This window comes from Tachypleus tridentatus, chromosome 10, assembly GCF_004210375.1.
Source record: "Tachypleus tridentatus isolate NWPU-2018 chromosome 10, ASM421037v1, whole genome shotgun sequence".
Taxonomy (NCBI): Eukaryota; Metazoa; Arthropoda; class Merostomata; order Xiphosura; family Limulidae; genus Tachypleus; species Tachypleus tridentatus.
Genome location: NC_134834.1, coordinates 94,236,870 through 94,252,526, shown reverse-complemented (window position 1 = coordinate 94,252,526; position 15,657 = coordinate 94,236,870). Strand labels below are relative to the sequence as shown.

Sequence of the window (15,657 nt, the reverse complement as noted above, 5' to 3'; positions counted from 1 at the left end):
ATGCTTTCTGTAATCTATTTAATATAAGATTATGGGCAGTACCCATTTCAGAAGTTCAGACACACAAAAATCTATAGGTGTTACATCCAGGAACTTAACTGGTATTTCTTTCCATGCAATACCACAAATACTTGTTTCATTTTCCATACATTTAAGGTATATTATAGTTCAATTGGAAGTGTGACTAGAAGCCTTATCTTGATGAACTTGTACCCTTTGGCTTTATTTCTAAACAGAGATCTTTGACGTTGTGTACTTGTGCCTGCGGCGTGTAGACAGTTTCTGCTATCAGTATTTGTGTTCATGGATTCTCACCTGTTTGCAAGGTGTCACACCTGGTTTTCCATGGCTTTTGGGTTTGACTTGTTATGAGTCTCTTTCTGGATGATTTTGGTGCTCTAACTTGATCCATGTTCCTTTTGTTTTTTTTACACAGTGCCATTATGTGTAACAAATATCTTGAAATTCTAAATTCCTGATTTGACCACATGTTCTCATCAGAAAGAGCAGTTACATACCTTTCCAGTTTTCACTCTACCTACAAAACACCAAGATGTATTTTAGACATTTGCCATTTCAATGCAACTACGTACTAATTATGGTGGTCACATGACTTGTTGATTAATATACCAAAAATTGTTTAATATAACATACAGAACTCTCTTAATATGTGGAGATCTACATAGAAGTTTTGTTATTGTAATATTGTAAATCTTTGTCCGAATGACCCCTGTATCTAAACTACAGATGTGGAAATTGAATTTTACTTTTAATGATTGATTTCATTGTGGCAAACAGAATTATTGCCAGATAATGATCAAGCAGCCATTTTAGAAGGTGTTCATCTTGAAACAAAGTGTGATGACACCTTATATTCAGATACATTCACAGTACTGCCTGCACTTGAAGATTGAGTAGCTGGTCTGACACCGTCCAATGATCAAAAACATAACATTATATACTATACTAATTATACAAGTGTAATTCAATTGTATTCCCATTTAATGAGCCATCTACTCTAGCAGTTTATAAAGTGAAACATGAGAATTTTGTACTTGAGATGAGAACAGCATCTTATGCTTAGAAACAGCCAGACTATTTGATGAAAATTTTAGTATAAATTAATTCCTCAGAGTTCCTTCCTACAATAAAAGGTTTAGAACTTGTGTCTAATGTCTTTAAACCAGAATCTGTTTATTGTTTTCAGTGGAAGCTCTTTACCAGTTCTGGTGCATTGTTAAATTCAAATGAACTACGATTGGAATGACCAGTCAGCCACATGAATGTAGTAACAGACATTTATATGTATGCTGAAATGGAAAGAACACTGGCATGAAAGCATGCCATTGACTATTAGTAGATTCATTTCATGAATGAGTTCTAGGTAGTGACACATTTATCACTAGGTAAAATGTACACAGTGAATTGATGGAGCATAATATACCATGTTTTTATCATGTACAAGTTTTCAAGGTGTTGCCCTAATCTCAGTCTTAATGACTCAGAAATGAAAAAAAATCTTGAAACATGGTAACCACTGTAAAAGTGTCTAAATTAGGATTACAATTTAGAGGTCACAATAAAGTTTCAATTCAAACAGAAAAGGTGATTATTGAATGGATTGCATTGGACATTTCCAAACATAGAAATTGTGCTAAGAATCTTTAAACTATTTCTGTTAGTAATGTTATATGTACAAGATAAGTTTATGCATTAAAAAGAATGAGTAACTTTAAGGAACATACTATCTCAGGATTGTTTATCTTCTCTTTCACTTCTGAATTTCGAAAACAAAGAATTAAAACATGAATTATAAAGACATTACTGATCAGTCTGCAGTTCAGAAAATAAGTAAAGTTTTGATATGAGTTAGGTATTTATCAGGCAGACAACAGCACTGTCTATGTAGGGATAGTAGCTTGGATTATTCAACTAAATGGTATTTTAAATATCTCCTCTATAGGTCATCAGAACTTTACAATACTATACAGTGTTGTTTCCTTTTATTGCAACATCTACTTAATAACCGAGTTTCTAGTTTGGGAATGACTGCAAATATCATAGCAGAAAGTTTGAATTCATTGATCTCCTTTCTTCTATTTCTTTTATATTGCATAATAACTCAGAAACCTAAACAATGGTGTCAACCAATTTCAATGAGGTAAGATAGTTCCAAATGGAGTATCTGCTTTTATAAGTATTATTAACTAGTAGTAATTTAAAAAAAAAATCATAATATTAGTGTTTAGCTTTCAGACAGAAATATGGAGTTCCTTTTTAAAGGTTTAGTTCAGGATGAAACTGGAATTAGCAGTCAATAATAGACGAACAATAAGTATTACAGGTGCAATGCATATAAGCATTATAACTTTGCAGTTACTGAGATATTGTAACATTTGTGTTAAATTACAATATTTTATCAGTAATATTGAAATACTGACACAAAAATGAATAGTTAATAAAGAAACTTTAATTAAAATGATTAAACTATTCTGTAACAAATATAATAATGTATTAAATAAATAAAAATTGGAGAAATTTTACTACACATTTCTAATTATTTTTAGTTATGAATAAGGTCACTCAAAAACTTGGCACTACTTTATGAAGATGTTCACCTTGCCACATATAAAGGCTTGTTTAGAGCATGATAGTTAAGGTAGACTCAATAATTGGGTGTTGTACTAGTTTATTCAGATAACTGGATGGGACTCTTCATACCAGTATAATTTGTTTACTGGACTACCAATGTGGGTCCTACTTCTGCTGTCACCTCCGAAACATAGTATACATTTTGTATCCCACATTATAACTTGTACCTTGGGATCTTTTTAATTAGTGCAGTAGTTTTTGGTTTTTTTTGGCTTGTAACAAACTAATATAATTAGTCAAAGGTTTGGATTTGCTGTTTTTGATGCAGTCTTTCCTTTTGATTTTGTTTACTTAACTTTATCAGTATTAAATTTCTCTAATAATATGTATATAACAATCTCAGTGGAGTATAATTTATCATATTTCTGTTTGTTAACATTCTACTACACGGTGATATTATATAGAGATGACTCAAATGCTATTTGTTAACATCATTATTGAAGGATTCATATTAGCCACCCCTGCATTTACTTTCTTTTTGTTTGAGTTTATATATATATACCTAATACAATATAGGTTACTTTAAAACCTTTATGAGTTACCTAAATGATTATGTTGAAAGTAATGCTAGCAATAAGGGTCCAAACTTGAAGTTGCATCTAAGGCTTCAGGATAGCTAAGTGCCGAGTGAAAGCACTGATGAAAGTAGTTTTAAAATCCTGAAATTGAGTTCAATAATTCTATCCTGATGACATTTTAAAATCATGAGTCCAAGGAACCAACACACTTGTTTTGTTTCCAGTAATATAATATTACATGATGAATACCAATTAAATGACAACTAAACTTAAGTCAGAAAATTCTGATGTAGTGACAGTTCTGTAAAAAAATATGTAATAAATTACTGACAGTTAGAAATATATTGTTGCTTAAATCACTAAATAATATCAAAGAAGTGATGAATGTATGTGCTGAGCTTAGGATCTAAAGATTTGGAAGGACTTTGGAGTTCAGATATGAGCATCCAAATGGTTAAACTGAACAAGACATTGAAGTAAACTTCTTCCTTGTGATGGTTACGTGTAGTCATCTCTTTGAATGACAGATTTAGTTGACTAAGGTTATTCCAGATAATATTTTACCTTTGTATCCAGTGTTTCTAGAAAGGAAATTTGAAAAAAAAGGAAAACTGGAAGCAAGATATGAAAAGATGATGGAACAGTTGCTAAGAGGAAATGACAGTAACAGCACGTGACAGTAATTTGTTGGGATATTATTTTTAAATCTGTGTAAGATTTTAGTTTAATGGCTCGTGCTGTTCTTGGTTGCAGACTGCACTGTACCATGGGGTAATTATTATACTAAGGACCATATATGAAACACCAAACAATTTAAATATCACCACTATACAAGGCTGTTTGCTTTGCTCTTACAAGCAGTGCTGAAGGGTCACATATCAGAAGCAATTAATCTATTGCAGCAGAAGTAGCAAATTAAAGAGTAGATAAGACTTCTACATTGTCTCTCTTTCACTGAAATTAAATTTTTGGTGCGAAATTCATAAATAGATAAGTTTTCTTTATATAGATTAAGTTTAATTGTATCATTATGTTTGAGATTGGAGTGTAGCATGCAGTTACTACATATTTCTGTCTTATTGTCCATGTATCATCTCTACAAAACTGTAATTTTTTTAAAGTTCTAATTCAGAAACTTAAGTTAATGAACAAAATGCAACCAGAAAAGATACTTTCTGTGGTCTGTTCAGTCAAACTTATTTACTGTTTTTTCCATGGAGGGCCACTGTGTAACTGTTGTATGGAATGGAGATACTTTCATATTCTGGTTAGTCAGTAAAAGAGAGAATGTGCTTTGTGGATACAGTTTTAGTACTTTCAAGAATGAATGAATTTGACTTTACTGAAGAGTGGTTTGAGATTGTTGAGGTACAGTTATTGTTTTGCTATACTTTTATCTATGTGCTAATCATTCACGTTATAGTTTATTTTGTTTTAATTTCTTCTCATGTTAGTAGTTTTTTTACTTCACAATATAGATATCCTAGTACTGCCTAATAACCATTTGTTCATTTTTCTTTGACCTTCTTACTCAGACTTCAACACCATATTTTGGCTCTCTTAATTGACTTATGACAAATTACTGCACTAGCCCTTACACATTCTAAATTCTTGAACCCTCAGGTGAGTGGTTAGTTTATATTTATCATCAACGACTTTTGTTGGAAAAGTTTGGAGTCATTAATCAGGATTCAGTTATTACCAACGTTTTTTTTTCAGTTCATCCAGATTATTTATCTCTTCTAGCAAGAACTTTAGCAGAGGAGGAGGAGAGTCTGGATAACCTCAGGACCCTCAGTTGATTCAACAAGGTCCTCTGTTCATCAGTGTATGTTTCCTCTCTCTCAGACTTCAATAGGCATCCTGAAGCTTCACATCTCCTTATTAAGATGACCAAACCACAGCTTCATCCATCAGGTGAAAATACTGCTAAGAATGGATTGCTAGCTATGGCTTCATTGATATCAGAAAACTACAGAGACGGTTATCCAATGTTGTTGATGCTCCTCACTTATTGAAGTGGTAAAGACAAGATACAGTGAGCACATAATAGTTGCCCACCCTCCAAAAGTGTGATTGCTATCATGATGAACCTTGGATAAGCTAGGTACCCATTTGTTGGGGGAAATGTTGAGACTTTACATTAACTGCAGTCTCCTGTTCAGGTGTATGTAGACATTACAAGCAAGGTCTGTAATATACAGCTTTTTTTTTTTGCAATAATTAAAGTACCAAGCAATAGGACACTTACAAAATATGATTGTATTGTTTTTCTCATGAAAATTTAATACCAATCTATGTGTCAGACATTTTGAACATAACAGCCACATTCCAAAGTATAGCTACAAAATAAGAGTTTTAGTTCAGCCCTCTGGATACTTATACACATGATTGATATCTCCAATATAACTGTCATTTATAATTTGGTAAGACATTAAAATTTTGTGGTAAAGTCTAAAAGATGTGTCTTAATGCTGGCTAGAGTTTTGGTGCATATAATTATGAATAAATGTAACAAGGAAGTCTAGATAATTAAGTTTTTTTTTACTTGTTCAACAAACAAACTATTCTGGAGGTAGTTCTTATATAGAGTGAATGTTAAAGTTCTCCATCCCAAAATAAGGACTTTCAACAATTTACAGTGGTATGAATGAGGTATTAAGCATATTATAAAAGCAATAAACTGATTGGTTTTACTCACTTATGTTATTGACCATAAACTTAATGACCAAATATAAAAAAACGTGGAGCATGAATCATTGTTAAATAGGGGATACTATTCTCTGTATCTTTGAAAAAATCGGGGAATTTGTTAAAGCATTGAAATAACACACAATTTATGAATAATTATTTTATTCCAAATCAATGGTATTACAATAAAAAAATTACACATGTAAAACACATATCTGGACAAATGGTTGTGATTTTATCATACTTAGGTATGAAAATTCAATTTACATTATACGTTATCTGTAATCCTTATTAGTGTTAGAGCTGTACATTTTTGGTAACATTCCACTGCAGATCTACCAACACAAATATCTACCATATTAGGTAAATTTCTTTGAAGTAATACCTTAGTGAAATACTATCACATATTTTACTAGACACTTGCTTTTGTGTAATTTTAATATTTTGTACACAAGAGTTTATGCCACATATAAAATGTTTGTATGAAACTGTATTGAAGAATCATTTTGGGAAAACACTTATAAATACTTAGTCTTAAAAGTATAGCTAGATCAAGAGAAACTCCAGGAACCATACAAAGTTATATACTTTTGTTACACATAAAGTGTTTCTTAAAATGCAAAGTTATGTAGGCTGCAACTATGATGTGGGTCCAATGGAATTATCAGATTCAAACTTGAGGTCAAGTTACTAGGAGGTCAGAATAGAGAAATGTAAACAAACGTGTTTACTTAAATGTATTATAGAAATAAAAGAAGACTTTAAAATGTGATGAATAGTTTACAACAAATTGTTTAAGGCACCAGTAAATTAGTGCAAAATTATGAAAGTGCTTAGATAAAAATAAAATAGCAAAGCCTATCAAATGAAAAAGTACTTAATATATTGATATACATTTCAAATATTTAATGTTATTTTAATACAAGGTGCTGATATATGTATCATTCAACACCTGCATTATAATTTTGACACCTCTCCCCCTACAATATTTACCTTACCAAAAACCACATTTAAATGCAAAGTTTTAGGTCTTTCATAAACAAGCAATGAAAGAATGTGACTAGTTTCTTCCTAAATAGAAAGCAAAACTATTAGGTAGCTTGTCACTAGGATTATCTTATTTTAATATAAATCAAAGTATTTTGAGCAAAGGAAATGCAATAAAGTGTATCCTTTTATACAAAATAATAAGAAATAAACTCCATTATTATTAAACATCAAATTAGCCACTGTACAATGACTTAATCATTAGCTGTTACAAAAAAAAAAAGTCTTATTAAACAAATTTCACACAATATACATATTTACACATTAGAACAAGAGCACCCCTTTCTAAAGGTTTAAAAAGAAAAGCATTACAAAATGATTTATATTGAAAATTCATGAGTGAAAAAACTTACAAAATATCTAAATTTAGACAAAGTTAATATCTAATATACTGTTTCAGTTCTAAAACCTAAAGACCAATCTCAAATCAATTTACATTTTGTAATTAGGTTAATAATTATAAACAATTAATGCATCAATGTTTTTAGTAAATATCTTACCTTTACCACCATTCATTAACTACATGGTATATTTTTGATGTATGTATACATACACATCAACATGTACACAAATACATTAAACTTACACTAAAACTTTTAATGTTTTTTCTTCCTCAATACTTAAAAAGATATAATGTCCCCAAGACCTTTTGGTTAAAGATAGATATCATAAAATTAGTTAATTCAGAATAGGGAGACCATTGTGTTGAATTTCGTGTGTAAAGCTACTCAAAGGCTATCTATGCTAGCCATTCCTAATTTAGAAGTGATAGACTAGAGGGAAGACAGCTAATCAACACCACCTGTCACTAATTCTTAAGCCTCTAATTATCAATGAATAGAGGGATTGACCATCACATTACAACACCCCTATAGTTAAAAGGGGCAAACATAATCTAGCAATGGGTATTCAAACCCACAGATTATGAATTGAGAACCCTAATAACCTGGCTATGTCAGGTTTAATAGTGGCCTAAAACTAGATAAAGCTTTGAATATTTTTCCCTCATGAAAGAAGTGGTAAAGAAACCATTGATAAATATGTTAGAGTAATTCCTATAAATGAGAAAAAAAATTTTAAATGTTCATATATCATTGAATAAAAGTGCAAATTAATTAACACCATTTTCTGTACATTGAACTACTACACTTGTTTAAAAAATAGATCAAGTACCTATGCAGATCACACTTAGTTAAGGCTAATAATTAACTATTATTTCTAATGGAAATAACAATAAATGTAATTATTGTATAACTTATTTTTTAATTATGGTAAATTTTCTCCATTGAACATTTATATTCTGTAACTTGTTTCCACAGATACACTTATAGTTTAAACATGTACTTTCATATATACACACATATACCCATTGGTCTGCTACATTTTAAGTTTCTGTGCTACAGATGTTTTTCAACTAGCAAAATGCAGGTGCTACCTGATCACTGTTCTAAGCCCAAAACATCAGTAAAATAAGACTACTTGCAGTGAATTTTATCACAAGTTTGACCTCTGTCTCCTAACAATTGTCTAGAAACGCAAGTCTCATTGTGTCAAAGTCAAAATGGTAAAATTCTTGCATCAAGATGGCCTTTATCTGCAAATTGTATCAAAAGCTTCCCAGGTTAAACATTTACATTTATATACATATTCAGATTTCTAACCTTTGCATTACTTTCTAGTCTTACTATCAGTAGAATATCTTCCACATTATCAGGTCTTTTGCATTAGAAGAAAAATACAAACATCTAAGTTTCATTACCACTTACAAATATGAAGTTAAATGCCTACAGATACTTTACTGTTAATAGTACCACAGATAATCTAGGATTTTATTTTGAAAGAGAGAATCTTAAAATAATCATTTTGTATTTACAAAAGGTCAATAATAATCTACATTTTATAAATATATCTCACTCTATAGTACACCAAATAACAACAGAACTGAGGACTTCTCTAACCTGGTGATTGAACTAAAAACAAAGCAGTAAACCTGCAGCATAACTTAGCAAACTGAAAGGTTCAAGAAACCAATGGAAAGTATGTTAAACATTTACATGTTATTCTTGCTTCTTTTTGAGGAAACTAAAATTTTACAGATATTTAAACATATCACTTGCATCTGCTGCTGCCAGCCTTTTAAATAAAGGTTAAATTTGACAAATTAGAGACTAAAACTTAACTGACATGGAAATTTGTTTCTAACAAAATCTCTTGCACAGGTGCTACATAATATATGGTTGATACCTATATAACTAAATATTGATGTATATTTCCAGTATAGTTGTTTTATACCTCCTACCTAATAATTAAGGATAATTTTACTTATCCTGTAACTGAAAACATTCATGTGTCATTGGCCATAATGAGTGTTTGCTTTAGGGTCCATGTATAAAAACCAAATTTAAGGATTGAATTTTACACTTCAAAGGAGGAGCAAAAACTTGTTTCTGTCAGCTTTTTATGGGATGCTATGCTCTTGAGAAATTATATAGATTTTAAAGGCCAAGCTTCTAAAAAAAGCAGGTTCTAAATATCTGCTGCAAGGCTTACATTTTTCCACCTTAGCCTTAAACATTTTTGTAACTTTTATATTAGCTCTTATTGGGATATTTATGCTTACTGTACTTCACAAATTATGTATTTTCTGTCTAAAAGATGCAATTAAATAATATAATGTTCTCCAAATGACAATCTTATAAAACTTAAGACTTCCCAGGAAGAAACCAAATTCTTAAACCAACAAAGTTTGTGTTCTCAGTTCATGTATCTTACTTTCCAGAGTGTCTGAACAGAGTATTTTACCTTTTTAAACAGATGAAAAATCTTTGTTGTCATTTTATCTTTAAAATATATATTCTAAACACTTGTCAAATGTTTTCACTGCCAACCCAATTTCAAACACCCAAAATCTGCAGGACCCATCTGCTTAAAGAATGATACACCTAAATATTTTTTTCACTTAACTCTTAACCACACCAGAGTCTACTGTGACCTCAGATTTGAAAATTGTAGCTCTAAATACACTGTTTTTTCTTCTAATATGCGTACATATATAACAAATTTGCTCAATCAACTTAGATAATTTTCAATTCTTAAGCTATTCTTTAAACTAAAAATTACAAAAATAATACATGGTTAGAACAATATGTAATTTTCTAAACTTAATCCTAGCAGTCACAAGTAATTTAAAACTATTACCTTATTATTAAAACAAATACCTAGGATCACAAATTCTACTATTTTAAACTAACTGTTTCAATGTAATTAAAGCCTGTTATCACATCATTCAATGACCTTTACTCACTTAACTTGTAAGATTGTGATGCTGAGTTCTGATGAAATGCTTAAGTTCTTTAAAGAAAAACCTTTTAAAAAGCTCAACAACTATAGTACTTATTTCAAAACAATGAAATAAAAAAATTCATAAATATAACTTTGAGATACACAAAATTCCCGATACTTGAAATTTTTAGAAATACAATTAAATAAGATTTAAAAAACAAAACAGAGGTTTTAAACAGATGCACAAATTCAAAGGTTATTTTCTGTTCTCCCACTAATTACTAATTCATTAGTATTCATACACACATTTCTTTTAGGAGTCAATTTGCTCTTATGCTGTTATATTAAACATTATTTTTAAGTTTTTTCTTTTTACTGTTATTAATTTATTCAAAAATTCTAATTATTTCTCATATTTCATGCCATATGCCAGAATTTTTTTTAAAAATAGAAACAGGTTTCACCATAACATTTTTACTTTACAATTAACTGATATTAACCTGAAAGGGTAATACTAAAAGCCAGGGGTGGGTCTTGAACCCATTTTTGGACAGTAGCAGCAACGTTACCATTTGTGTACCAGTAAATAATAACCTGATGCATCCTAGAATGAGGCTAGGCCCATGCCATTGACTTAAAGCTGATTAACTAGATGATAGATCAAGTGACCCCACCTACTTTTTTGGCTGGATGAAAGATATTACCACTCAAATTTAGCTACTGATCCCATAAGAAATATAACTTACCTCAGCTGACCTCTCATTTGCAGTTTATTAAAATACAGTAGAATATACAAGGCTAAATGGCATTCACAAGTACTTAAAGGGTTTCTCACAAGAACTAACAAGTATGAATAGTGGTTGAGAAAAATGTTGAAAACATACTGGCTTAGAGCCTTTTTATCATTAGTGTTAGGACCTGTAAAGGTCATATGGTTTCAGTGTCAATCATGGTAGTGCTACTTTAGATATTTGAAATTTTGACCACAGAAACTTGCTGTCATACTAGCAAGAAATATTTGGTTCAAGCTAAACAACTTGATGGATACAAATTACTGCTATTGTTTCCTTCCAAAATCCAACATAAACTTGTTTATCGCATGTCACAATTAAAAAACTACATGGTGACATTTAGTAACAGATCAGATTTCAAAGATAGTACTAAATGTACAGGTTACATACAATCCAAGCATTATATTTCCCCTATAACTTGTTCAGTGTCTTTCAATATGTGTTCAATATATTTGTATGCACTTTTCAAATAATATAATAATGTTACTACTGAAAGAGTATCATGTTAAACCTAACCATATCTTGTATAGTTTATATTTTTTTTACAGTGGCAATCTTTCACCAAGTGTACAATGTCAAACTATGAATCAGCTACAAAAATAGAAACTGCATTTATCAGTGGTACTCTAACAACAGATGCTAAAGTATCTTCATAAATCAAGCATTTACATTTGCCATATTTTGAAAATGTTACAAGTGCTAGGCAAGTTGCACTCACTTGTGATTATCACATTTAATTACTCTAAACTTGGCTCATTTACAATGTTAAAAAACATGATACTTGTATTGTCACATCATAAAAACCACCGAAACAATAATAATTATTACCCGTTTACTGGTAAACACTGTAAATATGAATGAAAAGATGGATTACAGAAGTATTTGAGCACTATCAGAGATTTACACACAAAACACCAGATGTTATTTTAATATAACAAATATTTCAAGCTAGTTCAATATTCAAATTACCAGTAACACTGAATGTTAGAGTGGCTATAATTACACACTGAATCTAATTTTAGTGTTCAACCACGTTAGTCATTTTGTATAGATCTTTACAAGTAACAAAGTAATTCTCTTAAACTTCATTTTTTTATATAAAAACCTAGTTTCTACAACAATGTACTCGACCTCTACAAAGTATTTTATTTAAGTTTTTAAAATTAAACACACTTTTCTTTAACTTCAAAAAGCAGAAATTGTCTTCTCTATAAAAGTTACTATCATTTAATTTTCATTATATTGTCTGGTGTCAGAATTTTCAAAGCATACGTAAAAAAATAATCAGACTGAACTGAAACAAAGTACGTGCATCTGACAACAACAGACAGCATATCGGAGGGAATGTGATACAATTTTGAAATCACTAGCTGAATGTAGAGTTCAAAATTAATGACAGTGGCAGACACCTTTAGCAGCTTTGCCATAACAAAGACAGGACAAGTAAGTTTGGTGGTAATGGTAACTGGATTCAACACCCTTGAAACAAGAGCTCCTACCCATTTCCAAATCACCAAAGCTGAACAAACTTGAAATAAAAAACATCACTTACAAAGTTGATATTGGGCAGAACATAGACAGCCTATTATGTAGGTTTGTGCTAAACAACAAAGAAATAGCAATGTTTTGAATGGTTGGAATAATAACTGAGCACATTAGCTTCAATTAATTGATTATTTTCAGGACAACAGAAATAATCATATCCTCAATTGATAAACAACTGTTGGAATATTTGAAAACAGTAATAATCAGAAAGACCAGTTTTGATTAATCAATCAGTTTATACAAAACTAATCAATTATGTAGGTTTATTGGTTGTATTTTTCAGCTCTACCTCGAAGGAGGTGTTTGCCTGTCTAGTTTAGATTCTGTGCCACACTCCCCCAAGTTTCAGATTCAAAACTGATATAAAATGTAATTAAAGCTAAACATAATAACAATAAGCATAGAAATAATTGTTTATAATGTTATAATAACTATAACAATATGAAAAGGGAAATAAAAAATCCAAGGAAACTCCATATTGTGTATGTTTCAAGATAATGTGTTGTTACACAATTTACTAATTGAAGTCTAGTAACATGTAACAATAGTAAGTATTGAATTTGATTAGTTTTTCCTAAACCTACTCCATTAAATAAGTGGGTCCCCCTTATAGTTCTGCCACCTGGATTGAAACTACCTAATGTATTTACATGCAGAGATTCTGCCACAAGTAAATTGTCCATCATGAATAATGAACCATATACAGGCAAAGGCAGTTTCAAGTGATGATGGTAATGTCCAACAGAAACTATAGCTAACAAAAGATTCATCAGTTGCGATATCAAGATACAAGATAACTCAAGCTGCAGGTAATTTTCTGAGCATAAACACATTAGTTAACTATTTAAAAACAACACCTGCATAAAAAGTGAGTAATGTCTGATGTATCTATTTAGTGAAGTATTTTCCAAAGAGCATCTGTGGATGAGTGCCACAACGAATGGGAACAGTTCTTTGCTGTACAAAATGAAAAATTTCAGATAGGAGAAACAATGGTATCTCATTTATGAAGAGTCTGCACAACTTGTTACAAGCATGTAGTGAAATGAAAGCTTTGTAGAAAACTATAGGAACGATATTGACACTTAGTATGTAGAATGAATGCACAGATGCATGCTATAACAGTTTTTGATAACAAAATATAATGCTTGAAAGAATCAACCATAAATAATTGCTTAATGATCTTCTGGCATGGACATGATATAGACCATTTTGACTGTTGGACAACAGTTGTATAATATGTAAGAATGAAGAACAGAAGATACAGAATGTCTACTGACACTTCAACATAAGCGAGAAGACTTAACTTTCTTATTCTTGGATACCAGATTACTAATTCCTTCCATGATCAATGGTTCTGCAATTCTCTGGTATCAAACAATCTATAATTGTACAGTCACCTATGGGAAAAGATTACTTAAGTCTGTATAATGATATACCAGAAGCCCAGTTGTTGTTAATTCTGGAGAGAGAAAAACGTTGCTTATGTATTTTACCACTGCAAAAATACTTATAATAGTTTCTAATTCCTAATCAAGCCAACCCAATGTAAACGTTTCACAGTTTAAAAGAGTCATTTCTTTGTTATTTGGAAGTAGTTTACACTAACACTAAAAGCACTACTCAATTCACAGCTATATTATTCACTGCACTAATATCTATCATGAACTATACATGATGTAAGCAGCTTTGGTTTTTTTAAAACGAATATTGAGTAATGTTATGTGAACAAATACTCTCGTAACTCTAACAAACGGACTTTGTAATAACATTAATAATTTTTACAAAACAATGGTTATTAAGCAAGATGTTTAACACAAATTACAAAATTCAATATTATTCCACTATCACTATGACCAATAGTAAAGAAAAGTTTCTCTTGAATGCAATCGACCAACAGAATTTCTGTATATAAAGCATTTGCATAAAATACTTTCACATGATAAATCCAAATGAATAACATTATACATAACATACCACTAAATCAAAACTTGTATTATACATAGTAATTTATTTAATTTTTAAAAATATTAAGGTTACACAAGCTTTAAGCACAATCAAGGCATTAAAACTGCATTAACACCAGTACCAAAATCAAGCAATTAGTTAAGACCAGTGACTTTTATGTTCCTAAGTAATGAGTTACAACATTGTTATGTAACTTTCTTAGTAAGAAATTATGGTTATAAAAATTGTAAAAGTGTAAAGAGATTTTTTGTGACCATATAATACATTTTAGTCAAACCAGAAGAAAGTACATTGATCTGTATATATGAAATTAATGATGTTATTTAAGATAAGTTCCTGTTCTAATATACAATAACACGATTAATTCACTCTAAAGTCTTGTGTATAATGCTAGCTTTCGTTTTAATGTTCCATGTTATCTAGATGGTGCACAGTTCATTAAAAGAATCTTATAAAAAGAACCCACCACTAGGAAATATATTCAATTGATGTAATATTTTGTAGCTGATTCTTTTAAAAATATTTCAAGAGATGACAAAGAGTAATTCAGTTTCTAAGAAACATCACATTAATATATTTACAATATTCCTCCTTCCTAGACTTTATTTCACAGTCACAAATATAGAATATGACTATTTTATTTGCAATTTCAGATAAGTGTATTGCAATATTTACTTCAAAATGCCAATCAATAAGCCATTGTTGCTTCCTTGTATTCTGAACTTTCATGAGTGAAGAAGTCTTCTAATTTCCACTGTAAGGTTTCAAAGGTAGGCCTCTTCAGAGGATCTTTATGCCAACATTCAAGCATAATGTCATATAAAGTCACTGGACATCCTGGTGGACAAGGCATACGATACCCATGCTCTACTTGGTGAAGGACTTCTGCATTTGTCATACCTGAAATTAAATAATTAGAAGAACTATAATCCACCACAATGAAAAGCAGTGTGATAATTTATTGATGGGATACTTTCCAGCAGCTCTTGTTGCTTGAGGGGGTGAATATTAGGTTGTCCAGAAACAAATGTCGGAATTCTCACAATGACATTTAGAAGCTGAATACTGAGTATCTTATTGGTGGCTGGGTCGTTTAATCCAAGGTTTGTCACTTACAAGGTATCTTAATTGTTTGCTGTTTGAATTCTATTCAGAGTAAGTTT

General features: G+C 30.6%; 1 protein-coding gene across 1 annotated transcript in view; it reads right to left on the bottom strand.

The window, feature by feature from the left end:
* Positions 1 to 6,006: 6,006 nt before the first annotated feature.
* The window catches only part of LOC143229899 (tyrosine-protein kinase Src42A-like), a 44,798-nt gene continuing 35,147 nt past the window's right edge, over positions 6,007 to 15,657 (bottom strand). Inside the window, exon 8 of the mRNA XM_076462761.1 lies at positions 6,007 to 15,394. Within this exon, the coding sequence (XP_076318876.1) occupies positions 15,183 to 15,394 (212 nt within the window). The 3' untranslated portion in view covers positions 6,007 to 15,182. The remainder of the gene's footprint in view (positions 15,395 to 15,657) is intronic.